General features: G+C 36.2%; 1 protein-coding gene across 2 annotated transcripts in view; it reads left to right on the top strand.

Annotated features, from left to right (window-relative positions):
• Positions 1-22,428, top strand: part of LOC127451630 (tubulin-specific chaperone D-like) — a 60,661-nt gene extending 38,233 nt beyond the window's left edge. Inside the window, exons 32-39 of one of the 2 annotated variants that reach the window (XM_051716453.1) lie at positions 2,752-2,890; positions 8,278-8,399; positions 12,438-12,515; positions 12,737-12,826; positions 12,960-13,047; positions 13,230-13,342; positions 19,197-19,281; positions 20,177-22,428. In XM_051716453.1, coding sequence (XP_051572413.1) covers positions 2,752-2,890; positions 8,278-8,399; positions 12,438-12,515; positions 12,737-12,826; positions 12,960-13,047; positions 13,230-13,342; positions 19,197-19,281; positions 20,177-20,191 — 730 coding nt within the window. In that variant the 3' untranslated portion in view covers positions 20,192-22,428. Of the gene's footprint in view, positions 1-2,751; positions 2,891-7,369; positions 7,513-8,277; positions 8,400-12,437; positions 12,516-12,736; positions 12,827-12,959; positions 13,048-13,229; positions 13,343-19,196; positions 19,282-20,176 lie in introns of those variants that run through there. The other variant, XR_007899122.1, reaches the window with a different exon arrangement.
• Positions 22,429-23,471: the final 1,043 nt, after the last annotated feature.

The raw sequence follows: 23,471 nt of genomic DNA, 5'->3' as shown, positions 1-23,471 counted from the left end.
AAATCATTATATATAAATATCTATGTGCACAACATAGGCGTATCTATAAAATTTTGGGCTGCCGAAGCAAATTCAATGACATTCATGTCACATTCGGTGCATCATGAGCAATAAATATGCTTCTCATATATCATGCCAATACAAGCAATTTATTTTACCACCTAAAAATTAAGCATGCAAAAGAATATTATGAGAGTCAAATGATGCGCTTTACATTCGGTCAATTTTAAATATATATACACTGGCGGCCAAAAGTTTGGAATAATGTACAGATTTTGCTCTTATGGAAAGAAATTGGTACTTTTATTCACCAAAGTGGCATTCAACTAGAGACTCTGATGTACTTATCCTCTTGTTTAGTTGTACATCTGGCTTTCCACATCTCTTTCTGTCCTTGTTAGAGACAGTTGTCCTTTGTCTTTGAAGACTGTAGTGTACACCTTTGTATGAAATCTTCAGTTTTTTGGCAATTTCAAGTATTGTATAGCCTTCATTCCTCAAAACAATGATTGACTGACGAGTTTCTAGAGAAAGCTGTTTCTTTTTTGCCATTTTTGACCTAATATTGACCTTAAGACATGCCAGTCTATTGCATACTGTGGCAACTCAAAAACAAACACAAAGACAATGTTAAGCTTCATTTAACGAACCAAATAGCTTTCAGCTGTGTTTGATATAATAGCAAGTGATTTTCTAGTACCAAATTAGCAATTTAGCATGATTACTCAAGGATAAGGTGTTGGAGTGATGGCTGCTGGAAATGGGGCCTGTCTAGATTTGATCAAAAATGACTTTTTTTCAAATGGTGATGTTGCTGTTTTTTACATCAGTAATGTCCTGACTATACTTTATCAGCTGAATGCCGCTTTGGTGAATTAAAATACTAATGGGACCTTATATAGACAGGTGTGTGCCTTTCCAAATCATGTCCAATCAACTGAATTTACCACACGTGGACTCCAATCAAGTTGTAGAAACATCAAGGATGATCAGTGGAAACAGGACACAACTGAGCTCAATTTTGAGTGGTAAAAAAACTTAGTGAACCAGTTATAGATTCTAAAACATGTATGCTTTCTCTTATATAAATGCATGCATTTTGACCTAAAAATCTTGATTTAATGTCCATGTTAATTTGTCAACTGTCCATTTGTGTGTGTATGTATGTATGTGTGTGTGTATATATATATATATATATATATATATATATATATATATATATATATATATATATATATATATATATAATATTATTGGTCAACAACATATCAGACTGTGGCATAATGTGAAATTTAGCATTATGGTTAGGTTGATTTAAAACCAAATTTTGTGGGGGGTTTCCCCCCTATGTTTGTCAAGTTCCAAATACAAAAAAATATATATATATATAAATAAAGAGGATGTACTTTTCATTTATAAAGTATTTCATTTACTAAATGGATTATCCAAAATAGACATTAGAATATGGTTAATATATAAACCCATTTTTATTGATTTTCCTGAAAAATTATACCATATCGTGATATACTCACTGAACACTTTATTAGGACAACTATACACCTAATCATTCATGTGATTATCTAATCAGCCAATCGTGTGGCAGCAGTGCAATGCATAAAATCATGCAGATACGGGTCAGAAGCTTCAGTTAATGCTCACATCAACCATCAGAATGGGGAAAAATGTGATCTCAGCGGTTTTGACCATGGCATGATTGTTGGTTGGAGCTGACAGAAAGGCTATGGTAACTCGGATAACCACTCTGTACAATTGTAGTGAGCAGAATAGCATCCCAGAATGCACAACACGACGAACCTTGAGGTGGATGGGCTACAGCAGCAGAAGACCATGTCGGGAACTTTATTAGGACCATAGTGTTCCTAATAAACTTCTCAGTGAGTGTATATTGTAATTGTGATATTTACTCATCATGATATAAGATTTTGGTCAAATCGCCCACCACTACTTAAGACTTACACATTTTTGCTATTATGTGAATTTCCCTCCATATTTGCGTATATCTTTAAACATAGTTTATTGGACTATAGTGTTTTTAGTCCACTGAGAATTTTTTTTTTATTCTGATGACACATTTTCTAACAAAGTCAGTCCAGAATCAGTTTTCAAGTTTTTAATATAAATGGATCTTAAACATCTTATTTTCAAACACACAATAGTTTATTATTTTATCAAGAAATACTTTTTTTTTTTTTACAGTTCTGGTTTATTTTAGACAGTGTAAAAATGTATGCATTTTTCAAACATACAGATTTCATAAAATGATTTTGAAATGTTAAAATGAAAATGATAAACATTGTCTCTATACTGTTTGTTAGGTGTTTTGTTTAGTGTTGACCGATATGGGTTTTTCAATGGCCGATGCTGATATTATATAGAGAGCAGGATGGCCGACATGAATGCAGATAAACATAATACAATTTAACAACAGCAAATCAGATGTACACAACATTTCTAAAATGAAACATACTCTTATTGTATGCAGTAATTACTCACATTTGCATAAACATGAAAAAAGAAAATGCTGAAAACGGAAAGTGTTGACAAATCTATTGATAGGCACAAGGGAATGTTAACACTTCTGTTATTCGGCCAAGCGAACACAATTATCTGGCGTGCTGATAATCACAAAATAGCCAAATATGGCCCGGTCTATCACTAGTTTTGTTGTTTTGTCCACCTCTTGTATCTGTGTTTATCTCTCATACTGGGTGTTTTTTATGTGTACCACAGAGAGACAGGAAACTTGCTCAACTGGAATGCTGCATCACAGGCCTTCCCTCACATCACTCAGCTCCTGCGGCTGCCTCAGTACCAGTACCACACGCTCCTGGGCCTCACCGTGTCTGTGGGTGGCCTCACCGAATCTACAGTAGGTTACGCCACATAAACAAAAGCATTAAAGCACAATTCACTCTTTTTACTAAAATAGGCTTGGTGAATTAACCAACAAAGACTGCAACCATCATAACCAATGAGACGGGAATGGAGGGTTCCAAGCTGTGCCAGGAATTTACTTTATTAATATTTGCTCCTGGAATTCAATGTTTGTTTGCTTTTGTTCTTTACCTTTAAAGTGAAACTACTATTCTTTTTTTTTTATTCGTTTTTGATGTAATTGCCTTTTCACATTTTGTAGTCATAGGAAGTGTTCAAATTGTATTTTTTTTTTTTTTCATCCACCACTTGTTTTTGTATTTTTCATAACTTCATAGTATCTACACATTCAACAACACTTGCATCAAAAAGAGTGACTATTAATATCTAGAGTTCACTTTAGTGTCTTGAGAGGCACTAAACCCAACTAGATAGGTATAGACTAAAACATTATGAGATATATCAAATGTAAAATAGCAGATAACTTTTTTTCCCCCCCTTTCATTTTAAATAATGGGGCATATTTATCATTTTTTGTGGCATTTTTGCCTGAAGCCCAGGCATATTTTAGATTTCTTATGCAGGAGTTGATCAAATAGCTTAAATTGCATTGTGAGGAAAGATGGAACATACACAAGGGTGACCAACAGGTGGAGTCATCAAACAATCTGCTCTTTAGAGTTTGTCTGTGGTGACCGCTGTCAGAAGTGTGAATAGTTTCAGGGAAATTGAGACTATTAGACCATGTATTGTTACTTATCATTGCTACATTTCAACTTAGTAAGACTTACAACACAAAAGTGGTCTGTTATTTGGGGCGTTCAGAAAATAAGCCAGTGTTGAATCGCTTTGGATTTGCATTTTCCTTGAAAATGTCAGAAATGTGTTAGAATAACTGGTAACACTTTACAAGTTTCCATTCATTAACATTAGTTAATGAATTAGGTATCATGAACTAACAATGAACAATATGTTTTTACAGCATTTATTCACCTTTGTTAATGTTAATAAAAATACAATTGTTCATTGTTAGTTAATGTTAGTTCATAGTGAATTAACTAATGTTAACATATACAGCTTTTGATTAAATTTTTTTTTTTATTTAAAATTACTTTGTTGAAATTAACATGAACTAAAATTAATAAATGCTTAGTGTTTTTCATTGTTACTTCATGTTAACTAATGTTGTTAACAAATGAAACCTTATTGTTTTTTTTTTTGTTTGTTTTTTTTTTTAATCTATTTATTTATTTTATGTGCTTGAGAAAGGCATTAAGGATTGAACAAACCCATAACCCTAAGTATTAATCCGAGCTCGTAACTTTTCCCACAACTTCAAAGACAGGAACAGGTCACTACTAAAACATTGTTAAATATATAAAATGTTAGATAACAGATAAATACAAATCACTACCAGGGGTGTATAGTAACAAAGTACAAATACATTGTTTCTGTACTTACAGTAAGTACAGTTTTTGAATAGTTTACTTTAATATAAGGATAAATATTTCAGTTGACATTCACTTTTACTTCACTACATTTGGAGAAAATTAATACCTTTAAAAGAAATAGTTCACCCAAAAATGAAAATCCTCATCATTTACTCACCCTCATGCCATCCCAGCTGTGTATGACTTTCTTTCTTCTACTGAACACGAAGATTTTTAGAAGAATATTTCAGATCTGTAGGTGAATGGTGACCAGAACTTTGAAGATCCAAAAATCACATAAATACAGCATAAAAGTACTCCATAAGTCTCCAGTGGTTTAAATCTGTGTCTTCAGAAGAGGTATGATAGGTGTGGGTGAAAAACAGACACACAAGTCTATTCTGAAAGTGAAAGTGGAGATTTATAGAGCAAAAAGGATTAAAATGTTGATCTGTTTCACACCCAAAGCGTTTGTATCATTTCAGAACACATGGATTAAACCACTGGGTCTTATGGATCACTTTTATGCAGCATTTATGTGATTTTTGGATTTTCAAAGTTCTGGTCACCATTCACTTGCATTGTATTGACCTACAGAGCTGAAATATTCTTCTGAAAATCTTCGTGTTCAGCAGAAGAAAGTAAGTCATACACATCTGGGATGGCATGAGGGAGAGTAAATGATGAGAGAATTTTCATTTTAGGGTGAACTATTACTTACTATGATGCATTTCTCCAGACTGTTTTGTTACTTTTACAACTGAACAAGGTGAAAAATAACAAATCTGCAAATGTATACTGCATGCAGATCATTGATAGTGATGTCCAATTTGCCAACAAATCATATGTCAAATAGATTTGATTCTTTTGAATCGGTCAAGTGATTCAAAAAAACTGTCTGAACGATTCGTTTGATGATTGTCTCTTTCTTTCTTCATCACTTTTCTGTCTCACTCACTCGTTCTCTGCTTTTCTCTCAATCCCTCCATTATGTTTAACTTTTAAACCCCTAGTGTTTGAGGCTCAGAGCCTCTGCTCCAGTGGCTGTTGGTACATCGTCTTCGAGCTTTTGTTATTTATAGCCATCAGTATTTGTATATGAAGAAATATAATTTGAAGGCCTTTAATAGGAGCTTCGAGCACAATAAACGTCAACTCATCTGCCAACTGGCCCTATAAACTACAACCCCATAAGACCATGCAGAGTTTTGCTTGCTCTCTCTCTCTCTCTTCTTTGAGGGGACACTCAGTAGAGGTTACGCTCTCACCTTCAGTCTGGAACAGCATAATGTCCCTGAGCCAAAACTGCTGGTTATATGAGTGGTTCTCACAGACGAAATGCTGAATGATGGAGAACAGTGTACAGAGCTTCCCTCTGGAGTACACAGTAGACTTTGGTCTGATTCTGTGCTTAGTGATACTTCAGCTGACCCTTTACACACATATACATGCAATAAAACTGCTACACGGGAGAAGTTTGTGTTAAATGTGAGTGTACTGGGTAATTCCATTATGTTCAGGAAGTTGAGTGAAAGTGCTGCTTTCTCTGCTGATTATTTCCTGTTTTCACTCGGAATCTATAGGAACCTGCTATCTCATACGTTATGTTCACACAAACCATTACATCAATGACTCTGAAACTGTTTTCACACTTGGTTCGATTACTTGACATGCCCAGAACTGAATTTTCATTGGTCTGCTGCAGATGCGTTGCAAGACATGCACAGAATGCAAGCTGCACTCACAGAGCCCTGTTTTCAAGTGTACATCTTTTACCCCAGCTTTCATACCAAACTTATACAGGCTCAGGTCTGCTCCAATAACTCTAGTGGGAAAAGTTTTCATTGGCTGATTTAGGTTTTTCAGTTGCCTTTGCTGATACCAATACATAAAGAGAAGGGTGGCCAACATAATTATATGATGTGTCTATGCCATGTCATAGAAAACCTGCAGATATCAGGGAATTTGAAAATTGTGATTTCCAAGCCAGGAAAGATCATGGTAATTTAAAATATATATACAGTTGAAGTCAGAAGTTTACATGCACCTTAGCTAAATACATTTAAACTCATTTTTTCACAGTTCCTGACATTTAATTGTAGAAAACATTCCCTGTCTTAGGTCAGTTAGGATCACTACTTTATTTTAAGAATGTGAAATGTCATAATAATAAAGTAGAGAGAATAATTAATTTCATGTTTTATTTCTTTCATCACATTCCCAGTGGGTCAGAAGTTTACATACATTTGCTAGCATTGCCTTTAAATTGTTTAACTTGGGTCAAACTTTTTGGATAGCCTTCCACGAGCTTCTCACAATAAGTTGCTGTAATTTTGGCCCATTCCTCCAAACAGAACTGGTGTAACTGAGTCAGGTTAGTAGGCCTCCTTGCTCGCACATGATCGGATTGATGCTTGGGGTCATTGTCCATTTGGAAGACCCATTTGCAACCAAGCTTTAACTTCCTGGCTAATGTCTTGAGATGTTGCGTCAATATATCCACATAATTTTCCTTCCTCATGATGCCATCTATTTTGTGAAGTGCACCAGTTCCTCCTGCAGCAAAGCACCCCCACAACATGATGCTGCCACCCCCATGCTTCACGGTTGGGATGGTGTTCTTCGGCTTGCAAGCCACACCCTTTATCCTCCAAACATAATGATGGTCATTATGGCCAAACAGTTAAATTTTGTTTCATCAGACCAGAGGAAATTTCTCTAAAAAAGTAAGACCTTTGTCCCCATGTGCACTTGCAAACTGTAGTCTGGCTTTTTTATGGCAGTTTTGGAGCAGTGGCTTTTTCCTTGCTGAGCAGCCTTTCAGGTTATGTAGATATAGGACTCGTTTTACTGTGGATATAGATACTTGTCTACCTGTTTCCTCCAGCATCTTCACAAGGTCCTTGGCTGTTGTTCTGGGATTGATTTGCATTTTTGCACCAAACTACGTTCATCTCTAGGAGACAGAATGCGTGTCCTTCCTGAGTGGTATGATGGCTGCGTGGTCCCATGGTGTTTATACTTGCATACTATTGTTTGTACAGATGAACGTGGTACCTTCAGGCATTTGGAAATTGCTCCCAAGGATGAACCAGACTTGTGGAGGTCCACACATATTTTTCTGAGGTCTTGGCTGATTTCTTTTGATTTTCCCATGATGTCAAGCAAAGAGGCACTGAGTTTGAAGGTAGGCCTTAAAAATCCACAGGTACACCTCCAGTTGACTCCAATTAGCCTATCAGAAGCTAATTGTCTAAAGGCTTGACATAATTTTCTGGAATTTTCCAAGCTGCGTAAAGGCACAGTTAACTTAGTGTATGTAAACTTCTGACCCACTGGAATTGTGATATAGTCAATTGAAAGTGAAGCAATCTGTCTGTAAACAATTGTTGGAAAAATTACTTGTGTCATGCACAAAGTAGATGTCCTAAACGACTTGCCAAAACTATAGTTTGCTAATATGAAATCTGTGGAGTGGTTTAAAAAATTTGTTTTAATGACTTCAACCTAAGTGTATGTAAACTTCTGACTTCAACTGTATATACTGTATAGTATATATTTTAAGTCATAGAAAAGTCATGGAAATTTCCATAGTGAATATATATTTTTTGTTATGCTCAGCCATAAAAACTTTGGCTTGATGTTTAAAAATCTGCATCTAGTAATCACAAGCAACTGAAAAAGTCTGGAAATTGGAAATGTAAAAATCATAAAAAAAATGATTTGGTCAAAAGATCTGGAACCTCTGATATATGTAGTGCATTTTATTTAAAGCAAAAGAGGCGTATACGAATTTGCTGAAATGAAATTTTTTTTATTTTTTAGAACTGATACAAAAAGGAGGTGACCCTTCTGTCAATTGGGAAAGCGAACAGTTATTGCCAAAGTTGTGATTTCAAAATGGCCAAATATTTCTAGTGAAAAAGCCTTGTGTTTTTGTCTGTGTCTGTAGGTGCGTTTCTCCTCTCAGTCTTTATTTGAGTACTTAAAGGGCGTTCAACAGGATGCCACAGCACTGCAACAGTTTGGAGACACACTGTTATGCATCTTCAGAGATAACCTCCGCAATGACAGGTATAATTGCACCGCTGAACACAACACAGCCACAAAACAGCTGTCTATGTCAAACTGATGTAATAAGTCATTTTATATCGTGGTAACTGTATAAATCACAATAGTTTTTAATAGCTTAAAATTCAATAAAAAAAAAAAGTGTGAATACAATCACATCTAAAGGGTGTTAAATTTCAAATTTAACCCCATTGTCACTGACCTTTCGAAGCGTCAGCCAATGATTAACGGGCAATGTGCATATATGCCAAGACATGCTATGCAATGACAGGTCCGACTTTAATTTTCACATTAACATAACATTTGTTGCTTTGTACTTTTTTAAAGTACAAAGCAACAAAACTGCCCAACTTTATGAAGAGATATTAAATGTCTCCTTATTTTTATTCATAAATATTAGGACTGGAAAATTTAACACATTATTTTCCGCAATTAATAGTTGATTGTTTAATGCGGAATTATTATTTTTTAACGCAATTACTGCAGTATCCGTTTTCCTGTAACTTCACTGATGTTTTTCCTGACTTCGTGTGGCTAAAATTGCCACGGCCTGGGTAGCTCAGCGAGTAAAGACGCTGACTACCACACCTGGAGTCGTGAGTTCGAATCCAGGGCGTGCTGAGTGACAGCCAGGTCTCCTAAGCAACCAAATTGGCCTGGTTGCTAGGGAGGGTAGAGTCACTTGGGGTAACCTCCTCGTGGTCGCTATAATGTGGTTTTCGCTCTCGTGGGGTGCGTGGTGAGTTGTGCGTGAATGCCGTGGAGAATAGCGTGAAGCCCCCACATGCGCTAGGTCTCCGCGGATTGACGGTCTCAGACGCGGAGGCAACTGACATTCGTCCTCCACCACCCAGATTGAGGTGAGTCACTATGCCACCACGAGGACTTAGAGCGCATTGGGAATTGTGCATTCCAAATTGGGGAGAAAAAAAACAATTTGCCATATACAAATTTCCAGGAGGTACACGCTCGACTCACATTTCCTAGCTCAGAAACTGAATGTGTGGAGCAGTGCACGTTTATTCATTAGATGCTACACATGTTCCGGGCATAATAAGCACTGGAGCAGATTTAATGTAGGAGAACTTCACCCGCAAGTGGTGAGCCAGGTGTGGGAAGCTGCTATATATATTCGCATTACCAGAAAATGCTCGCTCACTGTCATCTGTACCAGTGTCAAAAACGAAACTGCGCAAGAGAGACTTCGCTTGTGAGCGATAGAAACTGAACAGCAGCCAGAGAAAATAATAGTTCTAAAAATTAACTTCAGCAAATTAAGCTTAAGCATTCAATTTGTTTTATATCTGTATGTATAGTGTCTAATAATGCATTGGCAGTGTACACTTTAAATTTATCTTGCCATTAAAACTTGATATGAATTTAATCTGACCTCATGGGCATATTATTAAAAAAAAAAAAAAAAAAAAGTCCACTGAAAAATGACAAGTTTTTTTTAATTACAGCAGGTCCACTGAGTTTATGGCATGTATACATTTACTTGAATTAAAGATTTATACCTGTAAAATGTGTCTAATTAACATTTTAACATGCACTTGATTAATTGCGATTAATTATTCATTTTTTTTGTATTCATTTGCAGCCCTAAGAAATATTTACCTTAGTTTCTGAGCATAACAGAGATTACCATTCTTGAGCTAATTTAAATTTACCAAGAACATCCTAAGACCTTAATGTGAATGAGTCCTCTTATTACTTTCTGCATTGAATGTAAAGACAGGACTTTTTCACCTCTTCCAATACATATTTTCTATGTTTACTGTGCTCACCTCCTGCTTTCTTGCCTGGCATACTCGTAGAATCTCCCTTCCAGTGTCACAGTTAAAGGCATTCTGCATGGAGGAATGGGCAATCATTTCTCCTAGTTGATGTAACAGACTGACATATATACACACAGTGCATCCGTAAAGTATTCACAGCGCTTCACTTTTTCCACATTTTGTTATGTTACTGCTTTATTCCAAAATGGATTCAATTCATTATTTTCCTCAAAATTCCACAAACAATACCCCATAATGACAACATGAAAAAAGTTTGTTTGAAATCTTTGCAAATTTATAAAAATAAAAAAAAACACATGTATATTAGTATTCACAGCCTTTGCTCAATACTTTGTTGAAGCACCTTTGGCACCAATTACAGCCTCAAGTCTTTTTGAGTATGATGCTACAAGCTTGGCACACCTATTTTTGGGCAGTTTCTCCCATTCTTCTTTGCAGGACCGCTCAAGCTCCATCAAGTTGTATGGGGAATGTCGGTGCACAGCCATTTTCAGATCTCTCCAGAGATGTTCAATCAGGTTCAAGTCTGGGCTCTGGCTGGGCCACTCAAGGACATTCACAGAGTTGTCCCGTAGCCACTCCTTTGTTATCTTGGCTGTGTGTTTAGGGTCGTTGTCCTGTTGGAAGATGAACCTTCGCCCCTGTCTGAGGTCCAGAGCGCTCTGGAGCAGGTTTTCATCAAGGATGTCTCTGTACATTGCTGCATTCATCTTTCACTTGATCCTGACTAGTCTCCCAGTTCCTGCCGCTGAAAAACATCCCCACAGCATGATGCTGCCACCACCATGCTTCACTGTAGGGATGGTATTGGCCAGGTGATGAGCGGTGCCTGGTTTCCTCCAGACATGATGCTTGCCATTCAGGCCAAAGAGTTCAATCTTTGTTTCTCATGGTCTGAGAGTCCTTCAGGTGCCTTTTGGCAAAGTCCAGGCGGGCTGTCATGTGCCTTTTACTGAGGAGTGGCTTCCGTCTGGCCACTCTATCATACAGGCCTGATTGGTGGAGTGCTGCAGAGATGGTTGTTCTTCTGGAAGGTTCTCCTCTCTCCACAGAGAAATGCTGGAGCTCTGTCAGAGTGACCATCGGGTTCTTGGTCACCTCCCTGACTAAGGCCCTTCTCCCCCGATCGCTCAGTTTGGCCGGGCGGCCAGCTCTAGGAAGAGTCCTGGTGGTTCCAAACTTCTTCCATTTATGGATGATGGAGGCCACTGTGCTCATTGGGACCTTCAGTGCTGCAGAAATGTTTCTGTACCCTTCCCCAGATCTGTGCCTCGATACAATCCTGTCTCGGAGGTCTGCAGACAATTCCTTGGACTTCATGGCTTGGTTTGTGCTCTGACATGCACTGTTAACTGTGGGACCTTATATAGACAGGTGTGTGCCTTTCCAAATCATGTCCAATCAACTGAATTTACCACAGGTGGACTCCAGTCAAGTTGTAGAAACATCTCAAGGATGATCAGTGGAAACAGGATGCACCTGAGCTCAATTTTGAGTGTCATGGCAAAGGCTGTGAATACTTATGTACATGTGATTTTTTTTTTGTTTTGTTTTTTATTTTTAATAAGTTTGCAAAGATTTCAAACAAACTTCTTTCACATTGTCATTATGGGGTATTGTTTGTAGAATTTTAAGGAAAATAATTAATTTAATCCATTTTGGAATAAGGCTGTAACATAACAAAATGTGGAAAAAGTGAAGCGCTGTGAATACTTTCCAGATGCACTGTGTGTGTATGTATGTATGTGTGTGTGTGTGTATATATATATATATATATATATATATATATATATATATATTTATATATATCTATATATATATATATATATATATCATATACCAGCAACTACATTTTACAAGATGACAGTTGAGTTTCTGTTGATATTTTAGTTAAATAAGACATTTCCAAATCATATTTTTAATGGTTAAATTATAACACCTTCGCCCGTCATTACTGTACAAAGTGTCTGTATGCCAACATACAAACAAGGAGAAACCTTTCATGGGGTGTACTTTCTTATTACACAGCACTGCACCGTCATCTTACTGACCAGCCCTACAGTGAGGGTTTATGTGGATTTCAAGCTCTGTATTAGTCATTATTGCCCTGGAATGTATTTGCTTTAACTTTGGCTGATTTTTGATGTTTCACATTATTAAAGTGTATGCTTTCATTGCTTTCAGCTTCAGTTAACATGAGTGAATTTGTACAATATTTTGATTGATACTTGTTCATTCACAGGGTCTCTGTCCCTTTACTGAAGATGGTGGACCAAATCCTTGCAAACGGCTGCTTTGAACTCTTCACCAGTGAGGAGAGGTGAGCGTGGGAAAGCCCAGTGTCCATCATTGCCTCCCTTGACTCAGATAAACAAAGCATCCAGAGCTCGGCATGAGAGATGATATCATGGCAGAAATACACAGAGAGCTCTCACAGGGAGAACGTTTGAGAGAACTGAGGATGAGCATGGCCAAGGCATGTGTTGAAACAGGAAGATAAAGGTTGTTGGTTTGTTTCTTATGCCATCTCTCTGGTTTCAGTCATCCATTTGGTGTAGAGCTGCTCTCACTGTGTAAGGAGGAAATCAAGAAGTCCAAAGATGTCCAGAAGTTGTTGTCATGTATAGCTGTGTAAGTGCTATTGCACTTTGTAGGTGCACACATCCAGTGTACACACATTATGAGGATGAAAAATAATTGGTTGGTTAAATATATGTAATATTTTCAAAAGGCTTTAAATATTGAGATCGTTATTTCCCCTTAGGTTCTGTGGAATGGTGCAGTTTCAGGGTGATGTGAGGAAGAATGTTTTAGTGCAGCTGCTAATGTTGCTCGGTCACCCTTTCCCCGTGGTGAGCATCTACTTCCTGACTCCATACATGGGCAAATTTGGTCTATGACAGTCTGTGGGGAGAACATGCATGTAGTTGACTTTACCCCAGACTTAATCTAGCCAATACTTCTGTTGTATCCAGGATGTAATTCTGATATTGACTCCATTGTTCTGTGTCTTTTCCTTCTCTTGGGTCTGAAGATCAGAAAGACGACTGCCAGCCAGGTGTACGAAATGCTCTTGACCTATGATGATGTCATAGTCGATGATCAAGTACTAGCTGATGTCATGGCCTCACTTAGTGACACTAATTGGTGAGTGTTGACACAGAGTTTATTGGAGAATGGTGACCTATGACAGGGCTTTAATTCACTTTTTATATGCATCAGAATGAAATATTTGCTATTTATATTTTTCATTTATTTATTTGCAATAATAGCTGGAAATTATACAGGTTTTCCAAAGTCATTCAACCTGGAAATATCAGTGAATTTTAAAATTGTGTCTTCCTGGCTTAGACAAATCTTAGAAATGACTAAAATCAGGGTTTGTACAAGGTGCTTAAAGTCACAAAGAAGCTTTCAAGTAGCCAAAAAAAAAAAAAAAAGAATGAAATTAAAGGGTATCATTCTATAACCTAACCTTTAATTATGTGAAATGGCTTGACCCTGTTTTGCACATGTTTTAGAAAATATATTTGAAATTATCAATTGCCTGAAAAAATCCTTGTCCCCTTCATCTGGTATACCACTTCTATGACATGTAAAGTTATGTATGTGTTTATTTTGTACTTATTTTTAATACAAGCATTAGTGCAAGGCTGAACAATTGTGCAAAAAAGCAAAACAAAATTATTATTAATAATTTAAAAAGAATGTTTGTCCCTTGATTTCATGGCATTGGTGTTATCAATGTTAAAACCTTTTTTTAATGTTTTAAAATCATTTTTAAAATTTTAAATACAAAAAGTTGTGGAAAAGAATTTTTAAGGTCAAAGTTAAGAGGCTGCTTAAATATGCATATAGTGATTTTTCCCAGCATGTTAAAAAGTTATTAATTCACATTTCACACACAAAAATGTGGTGGTGTAACCCATTTAACCCTCATTAGTGTTAACTTAGTGTTAACTTGCTTCGTTCGTGAAACAAAATTAAATAATAAAAGAAAGTATAAAGGTCAAGTTGTCCTTTATGAATAAAAATAATGTCAACATGTTACAAAATGTTTACCCTCAGTGATTATGGGCAAAAACTGAATGGAAAATTTCAAAAAAAAAATTGAGAGTGACCCATTTGCTATTTGGGTCAGTTCCTCACATAACTCTGTTGTGTAACTTTAGAAAACATGGAACACAGCACGAGTCATATGGACTAATGTTTACAGACCCAGTTATTCCCTTTAGTTGGAAAGCGAAGTGTGTTTTAAGGGAGCACACTACAATTGCACATCAATTTCTTCAAGAATGAACCAAGAATTGTTACTGTGAGAACGTGTAGTTAAAGATGCACATTAAGAAATGTTGTACTTGTAATAAGTGGTGTTTTATAAAAATAAATTAACTGAACGAATCAAATATTTTTATTTAAAATTAACAAATATAGAATTTGTTTTAATGGCATCTCGAGCATAGTCCTTAAAAATGTAGGGCTTTACTGGTTGTTTAGATCAGTGTTACTATCAGAAATAATTAATAATTATTTCTGTAGTTATTAATCAATATTTAAATTAATTAATTGGATCTAACTCATTAAAACCTCATATAGGACTCCAGTAAATGTAATGTGCTATGTTTAGGAGCAAGTTTGGTTATTAGCAATAATTAATAATTATCAAAGATAATTATTAATTATTAAAATCAATAGAACATTGATGAGAATCAATGTTAGCTTTTTTTTAATCCTTTAAAATCAACACTTATCAATTGTTAACATCGATGAAACATTAAAATTAACACTAGCTTATTGATCATTCTAATTCAATCAAAGATAATTATCAATTATCAAAAATCAATAGAATATTAATAAGGATTAACATTGACGGGGCATCACCCTGAAATCAGGGACTAATAACCGAATATTAAAACAGTCTCAACATTAGATTGTTTTCTTAGGAAAATCGACATCCGAAGAATATCGATTTTCGGGAAAAAAAACAATGAATGAAGGTTTGAATCCGAGCACTGACATCCCGTCAGCACGACACAGGCGTATGCAAAACAAACCAAAACACTTCTCTTTGTAATATAAACAAAGTTTATTTATGCAGTAATATCAATTAATAATTAATACAATGCAGTCAATAAACCTCCGACTTACAACTACAAACTAAACAGTGATATGATTAGATATGGAAATAAAATAATCCTATAACACATAAGGTGTGTGTGTGACAGTGTGTGTGTGTGTGTCAGTGTGGTTAGTGAGAAAGAGAGAGAGAGAGAGAGAGATTATTCAGTGACAGCCCGAAAGCTGATTTCGCGATAGCTGGAGATGAAGCAGCCGTGTTCATCACTCAGAGACGCGGTTTTACGAGCGGGGCTTTCCTCCGTCCTTTAACTTTGACCCGGTTCCTTGAGGCTCGTGTGATGACGAGAGGTCGTTTCCTCGCGCTGTCGGCGGGCGGTACGGCTGTTGATTCTCGGCGGGCTGGCGGAGAACTCAGAAATGTCGACTTGATTGAAGATGGAAGAGAAATCTTTAATCTCTTCACTTCTGTAGGCCAATGGATGAAGATGCGAATTGCTCGGCGGTCTCCTTCGGATCCGTTAGAGTGTTTGGTTGAACACAGGGTAATCTCAACTCGTCCAGCGAGATGGAGATTGTATGGCTACAGTTTCAAGTCGGACATTACTTCCTTATGCCACGAGGTTACACCGGAGAGCAGCAAAAAGCTACGTCCGTATTCGGTGAACGAAGTCGCCGGAAGCAACTTTGGAAGCATTTCAGAATTATTTGAAGTCCTGATGATGTCATGTTTGAGGGACGTTCTGTTGTGTGCCTCATCCAATAGGAGTTGAGTGCTCGATCCTTTAGTGGGCAAGGCTTCGTGGATCTGTAGTCTTTTTTGGACTCCCTTTGTTTGATTTTGGCGCGATTTTTGTCAGTACAATTTACGACTTAGGAGGGGGCTTGAGGAATGTTTTTGACTGTTAGGCCTGCCTTTGTCTTCTATCTGAATACATGAGGCCCAACAAAAACAAATAAAGATATGCTTGAAAAGTCCTTGAATTTAACTTTGAAGCATCTATACGAACCCTATACACTATAAAAAGAAATATGGTGAAAGTGAACAAACATTTTTATTGTTATGCAGATGAAATATTTCATCTATTTATTGCCTGTATGTAGATAAAACTTGTTCTCAAGCCATAATGATGTTAATTGAGAATCATTCTTTTTGTGACTCGGTTGAACCGGTTCACACATTGGTCTGTGTGGTTCATTAGCAAATCAGTGTGGATAAAAAATATTTTTTTAAATCCTCATCCATTAACCCTTTAAGCTCTGAAGGTGTTTTTAAAGATTTCCTGTTTCAGTGGCATTCCCAAAATTAAAGGCTTATAAATTGACCAAAAAAAAACAAACAAGGAGGTTCAAGTGTTTGGTATAATTTTAATGAAAACTTAAAAAAGATTATGGTCAGTTTGGAGACTCTCAGCCCAAGAAACTGCTGAAAAATTAAGAAAAAAAAAACCTGAGCCAAAAATTTACTTTAAAAAAAAAAAAAAAAAAAATCTGATTAAAAATTATATATCTCAGGGTGTAAATAAGGTAGCTCTGAATAACTCAAGATGTTCCCAGTCATGTCACCTGTAACTGAGTAAAATTTTGTGTTGATACGACAAAGCACTCGAAAGTTATAGCATTATAAATATGATTTATCCTACTGTCCAAAAATGTCTCCAAGTGCACAAAAGCCTCTCCAAACAAATAAAACATAATAATTGTACATAAGAACTAATTACACAATGACTAAAGGAATGTTCTCTCTCCAAAGCATGCAGGCATGAGTAATGAGATCTCATTCAGTTCCATCTGTGTTATTTGATCCATCACTGAGTCTGTTTCATGTACTTGGCGCCATCTCCTGGTGGCCATATGTAATTAGAGTGAACAATCTTCTCTGCCCATATTTGGAAGACTTCAACCTTTGGTTGCAGTGATCTGAATCCTAATATGATTTGTTTAGTGTTCCATGACACTGTCAACGTACTACATAATTTCCAATGAAGTCATTTGATCCAGGAAAGCTAACATGTTTTTAGCCAGATAGCACATTAAATTCTGCATGCACATTGTGCTTTGTGTGGATTATCTAATGATCTTTGCATCCGACAACGTTGTGTTTGGGCTTGTTTTAATGGGAATCCACGATGTTCTGTTTAATTTTCATGAAGTTATTAGCAAAAACGCGGCTTATGAACAACACCTGTTTACAAGTAACATGTATGTCATATACTTTTACTTGTCTGAGAGTAAAACAAATAGGTTGGTTGTATCTCTTTGAGAGCTTTCCAACGACATATAAACATGGCTATTTGATCAGTTTTTTATTTTTATTTATTTTTTAGTTTTTTTACTGGTTACGATAATATTTACAGTGCAAAATGATTAATAAATTAGAAACACAGAACACGTCTGATTTGTCTGCAAATTTGAAAGCACTTGTTGTTTTGGTCATAATGCCTACATGCATTGTAGAGTACAGCTTCTAAGCTTTAAAATGATACCTATTATGTGTTGGTCAAGACTATACTTATTAATATTTTGATAAATATTTTTTTCTCGATGGGCCCATCCGAGATTAAAGGGATAATCACAAATGACTGGAAAGATCATGGAAATCCATTGGTCAAAAATAGTGCAAAACCTGTATACAGCTATAATGTAATAACCCCATGATAACCATAAATTTGTGGACTTCTGCTGGAACACAATGACATACGGTGCAACACATTTGTTTATCCTAGGGTTGCAAATTGTACATTTTCTTAATCGACAATCATTAACGTTATTGAATAAAAATTGTAACAATAATAAACTAAGTCGTGTATAGCTTGATTAAAGTTTGATTTTTGACTAACCAACCGTTCTTATGCAAACTTGAAAAAATCAACGTTGCATCAGGCTACGTCCACATTAATCTGGATACATTTGAAAACTGCATTTTTGTTTTCGAAAACGCTCTCCGTCAACACTGCCGTTTTCAAAAGTTTTCCAAAAGTCTGGAAATCCCCTTATTGGGCATGTGAAAAATCTCCATTCAGTGTCTGAAACGCAATTGTCCTCGTGTTCCATCGCCACACACCAATTCCGAGTAAACTTCCCGTTGCCTTTGAAGGAATCCAATGTGAAGGTTGTACAAAGTAACATTTATCTTTAACAACACTATCAAAGTGAATATCAGGCACAACAGCGCCACTACAACATGGGCCACCATCTTGATTGTTTTGAGTTGAATGGATCATATGAATGCGTCACTTGACCACAAATACGTCATCGTATTCAGATATCTCCGTTGTTTTACAAAGAGAAGACAGCATTTTCAAATTTATCCACTTGGGAGAGCATTTTCGCTGTCAAAAATGCCATATCACTGTGGACGGAAGGCTGAAACGTAGAGAAAAAGATGCGTTTCCAAACAAAAACGTATTAATGTGGACATGACTTCAGAGACAAAATCCTTACTGTAGAAGGAAACGTGAAAACATGAAGTGCATGTAGCCTACTGTTTAAATGTCATTTAAATAAAAACACTTAAGAAATGCGAGAATTGATATTTTCCTCAATACATTTTCATTTCAGTGTATTTTTAATACATTCAGGTTGTGCTTATTATGAATTGTGGATTGTTTAATTTACTGTTAATGTATTACTGTTAATAATAACTTGTATATAAGATACAGATTCAACTTCATTAAAACTTCACGTTTTAGATCATGGAATATTTCAGACCTTACTTTTTTTAAATGAAGTCAAATAATAACACGCTGTGTGAATTCAGTAAATAACGTACCTCTATACTAGTGACGGTGAGTTTTTTATTTTGTGTTGCTGACAGTACTTGGCATGCAGCTTGCGCAGCGACAGTGCGCCCTCTAGCAGTGGGTGACTGTATAGACAGCATGATTATGAGCATTTATGGATGTTTTTATGTTTCCTCTCTCAGGGAAAGTGACATCGCCACAGTGCGGACACACAGGAATCAGCTCTGTGATTGGCTGGGAGTGCCAAGGCCGACACTGATTGCCAAGGTAACACATAAGGAGAAGTGGTTTTGTGGGAAAGAATATAGGGTGGGTCGTTTAGCATCTGAGATCCAGATGCTGCTTCTGTCATTACTCATCCATTTGTGGGTGAATAAGATGTTTGTATGCATTAGTGCATGTTAAGCTCACCTAATCAGACCCAGAGATCATGAGATTTCGCCAGAAATTCTGAAAATTTCCCTCTCTATCTGATTGATATGCCCTTTTTAAACAATATGAAGTCTTTCTGAAGTGCCCTTTCATATCCAAAATGCCTTTTTAAAGCCTGATCCCAAAGAATTTAATGCAATTTTTTGCAATTATCAAAAAAAGTTTGCATGCCTGAATTGAAGCAAAACTTCCAACATCAGGAATATCATGTTTTTTTTTTTTTTTTGCCATTGTCATTTAAGCTAGTTTTGCGACTTTAGAATGAGAGAGCTAAGATTATTATTAATAATAATTAATTAATAATTAATAATAATTATTATTATTATTTAAATGTTTTAGTAAAAATTAAATATGTAGGTAAAGATTTCTGTTTATTTTTGTGTTTTTATATTTGTGCATATAAATTTAACTAATTAAATATCATGTGTTCATTTTCGGGAAAACCTGCCTTGATCATTTTAACTGATCAGGAGATTTTAACTGTATTTTACTTCTTGCATTAAATATATGGCCACGCCCTTTTCAGACATTTCAGAGCAAATACGTAAATATCGATGCACTGTATATCCAATACAGCTTGGATATACAGCTTGACATCGATCTGAAATGTTAATTCCAGGCAAATGACCAAAAAGCTAATTATCTGGATAACTTTGTGAATAGGCTTTTAAATTGGTTTTAGTGAATTTGTCATCTCTCCTGCTTGTTCTGTTCCATTTGTTTGTTTCAGAGTTCACCGCAATAGTTCCAACACAAGAACCTAGGTGGCTCTCCAGGTCACCAGATGGCCTCTCTGCACCACGTTCCCATTCTGGACACCAGCCGTGTTCAAATGTCTTCATTACTGTCAGATAATGTTGTCCATCTAATACTACATGACCTGTCATCATTAAATTCTTAACTAAAACTTGCTTGTGCTCAGTGCTTAATTTGTAAATTGAGAGGTTCTAGAACAAGGACTAGTGATGAGGAGAGCACATAAATGAAAAATAGTGCGTTTTGACACTGCAGGTAGAGCGGCGTGACAAAACTGCATCGCTCCCATTAAAATCAGCAAGGAATGGACAGTGCAAGAAGCTTGTTGATAATGGTGGAGTAATCTAGTTATTTGCTTTACAATGCTTGCTTGTAGTATAGATTGTATAGCGTCACTAATTGTGTTTCCTAATAATCTGCATTAGATTAAATAGAATGTAATAAGATTCATTAATCTTGTATGTACCATATTTTCCGGAAATAAAGCATCACCTTAATGTATGTCGCGCTTGATCAAAATTGCGTCGTTAAAAGAAAAAAAAAAAACACGGATAAGTCACATCTCAGTATAAGCTACACTTTCTTTCAGCCGCTCAACATGTCAGAAGCGCTCCATGAAGATAACCTCAGGATCTAAGAATCGTATCACGCATTAATTTAAATTTAAAGCACCTGCTTTAAGTAATCGTGTTTAATCATTTTTTTAAATTCTGTTTGTTCCATGTAAAGAACAAGACAAATAAGCCACATCTGTTTAGAACATTTGTAACTCTATGCTGTATACAAATAGCTTTTAGTTTGTGAGTAAAACAGTATGCCTGTTGTATTCTATTCATTCATTAAAGTTAGTGACTATCTATCTGGATATTTCTGATATTTGCAACCCTCTTTGCTATGCACTAATTATCCGGTTCACTGACTGAATGTTGATGGGACAGAATATTTAAACTGGTTGCATAAAGTAACAAAATACTATGAATAGGCTACTTTAAAATGACTAATGTTTTAAGCATATGTAAGTATATGTTTGGGATGCATGTGTTTGACCGGCCGACATCAATAGAGCGCAACAGTGCTCGCCCGCTTTTTCAGTCGTCTTGGTTCTGTAAATATTTTTTCCCATTAAACTTTTCATAAAATGCTTCATAATAGAGTTGTAAGCCATGAACCAAACCAGCCAGTTCTGTTGTGAATTAACATAACAAACTTAGTATTTGAGTATTTCAAGTATTTGAAAATCGGACAAAAAGACAAAGGTACAAGACTGTGTACTTACCGTCTTTCACAAGGGTACAAATTACAATCCTGATGGAATGATGAAAATATATAAAACTATTGATTTTAGGTTGTTGATTTTAAGTATTGAAACAACATATTTAACTTAAAAATTGTACAATATATACAAATATACTGTATATGTAGTTTGAGGGTGTAGGGAGACTGACTCGATTGCGTCATTCACAGTGCGTCATGAAAGTGGGTGCTCGCTGCTGGATTTGTTTGGCAAGCTTTGTTGGCCACGGTTCTCTGATTGGGGGATCTGTCTCTGGTGTATCATGGATAATGTAGTTGTTCACCAGGAATTCCACTATTAAACATGATTTTTAAACAATGAAGCTGAAATAACACAGACTGATGGTTTCAACAAAGACATGGTTGGTCTGTCTTTAAACGTTTATACATTATCATTGAAAATCAGTTAATCTATGGAAAAAATGAATGGGATTTTTACTTCAAGAACCAGACTGTTGCACTCTATTATGTATGAATTATGTAAATAAGTCGCTTGAGACTATTAGTCGCAGTTCCTTTCAGATGATGGAAAAAACGTGATTTATACGTATGCTGGAAAATATGGTAATAAGAATTAATTTGGTAGCAAATAAGATTCTCTGCTCTGCATATGCATAATGACTGATTATCATTTACACTACAAATGTGATGTGGTCACATTTTTTCAAAAATGTGCAAAACCTCCGAAGAAACTACCGAAAGTGGTTTGAGCGATCTGATCACAAAACTTTTTGAACCCCATTAATACCTGTATTTTGCTGCCCACCGAAACAGATGTTAATTCCAGGTCTAATTGTGATCATAGACTACACATACTATATGTTTAATAAAATACTGTATTGCTACTATTTTTACAGGGACATTGAAAGTTATTGACAACATTTTAATTGTTTGTAATACATATGAAACACATGTAAAGGTCATCGCATATGAATACACTTTTCCCCCAACATTTTTTCAAAAAGATTACGCTTTTAAGAAAATGTGCTTTCTGACTCTTATATTCACCATTCAAATTGATATTTGGCTTTTGAGGGAACATAAGAGTGCAGGGACCTGTAGTTAGATTACAACAATCTCTCACACCCTCAAACAATTAGTATCCCCACTCCGTTCCGCTCTGTCACACAGCCAACACAACAGCTTTACAGACAACCAACTTAGCAATGAAACTCAATTTAATCTGCCACAGTATACTCCAGGGAAAGCGGTAACATTTACAGGGGAGGAAGCTCTGGCAGTGGACAGACTCCGCTTGGTAAGGTCATGTCAGTCCTGGCTTCCTCTGGCGGCATGTATCCAAGTGGCTAGTCTCTCCTTATTTTTGTATTTATTTTTATTTATTTATTTTTCATATACAGCAATTCATATTTTGCTGGTCTATTATTGCCCCTAAACTGCACATTATTTTTTTTTTTAACTCAGATCGATTTTTGGTTACTTTCTAAGTAGCTGTTTCTTTGCCTGAATAAGCTGAGGACTGGACCTTTTACAGTTTAGTCAAAGGTCTGGCTACGTAATGACGTCTGACTGTGGGACAGAGAAGAAGCCTGGCTCTCTCTTACACTCGGCCCAGCCCAGCTAGGCTCTTGTCCTGGGCACAGGTTTTACTAAAGCTTCGAGAAGAGCCCTGCATGGTCTCAAAATATACAACACCACTACTGGCTAAAAGTTAGCTGAGTATCTTAATGTACTGAATGACCAGGTTATCCCATTAATGGATTTTTTCTTCCCTGACGGCATGTTCCAGGATGACAATGCCAAGATTCATTGGGCTCAAACTGTGAAAGAGTGGTTCAGGGAGTATGAGGAATCATTTTCACACATGAATTGGCCACAACGGAGTCCTGACCTTAACCCCATTGAAAGTCCTGTCGTCAATACCGCCTTTAGCTTGATTACGGCATGCATTTGTCGTGGCATTGTTTTGACAATCTTATGCAACGTAACAACAAGAGTTGTATTCATTTTTGGCT

Source organism: Myxocyprinus asiaticus, chromosome 14 (genome assembly GCF_019703515.2).
Source record: "Myxocyprinus asiaticus isolate MX2 ecotype Aquarium Trade chromosome 14, UBuf_Myxa_2, whole genome shotgun sequence".
NCBI lineage: Eukaryota > Metazoa > Chordata > Actinopteri > Cypriniformes > Catostomidae > Myxocyprinus > Myxocyprinus asiaticus.
This window is presented reverse-complemented; position numbering and strand designations above follow the sequence as displayed.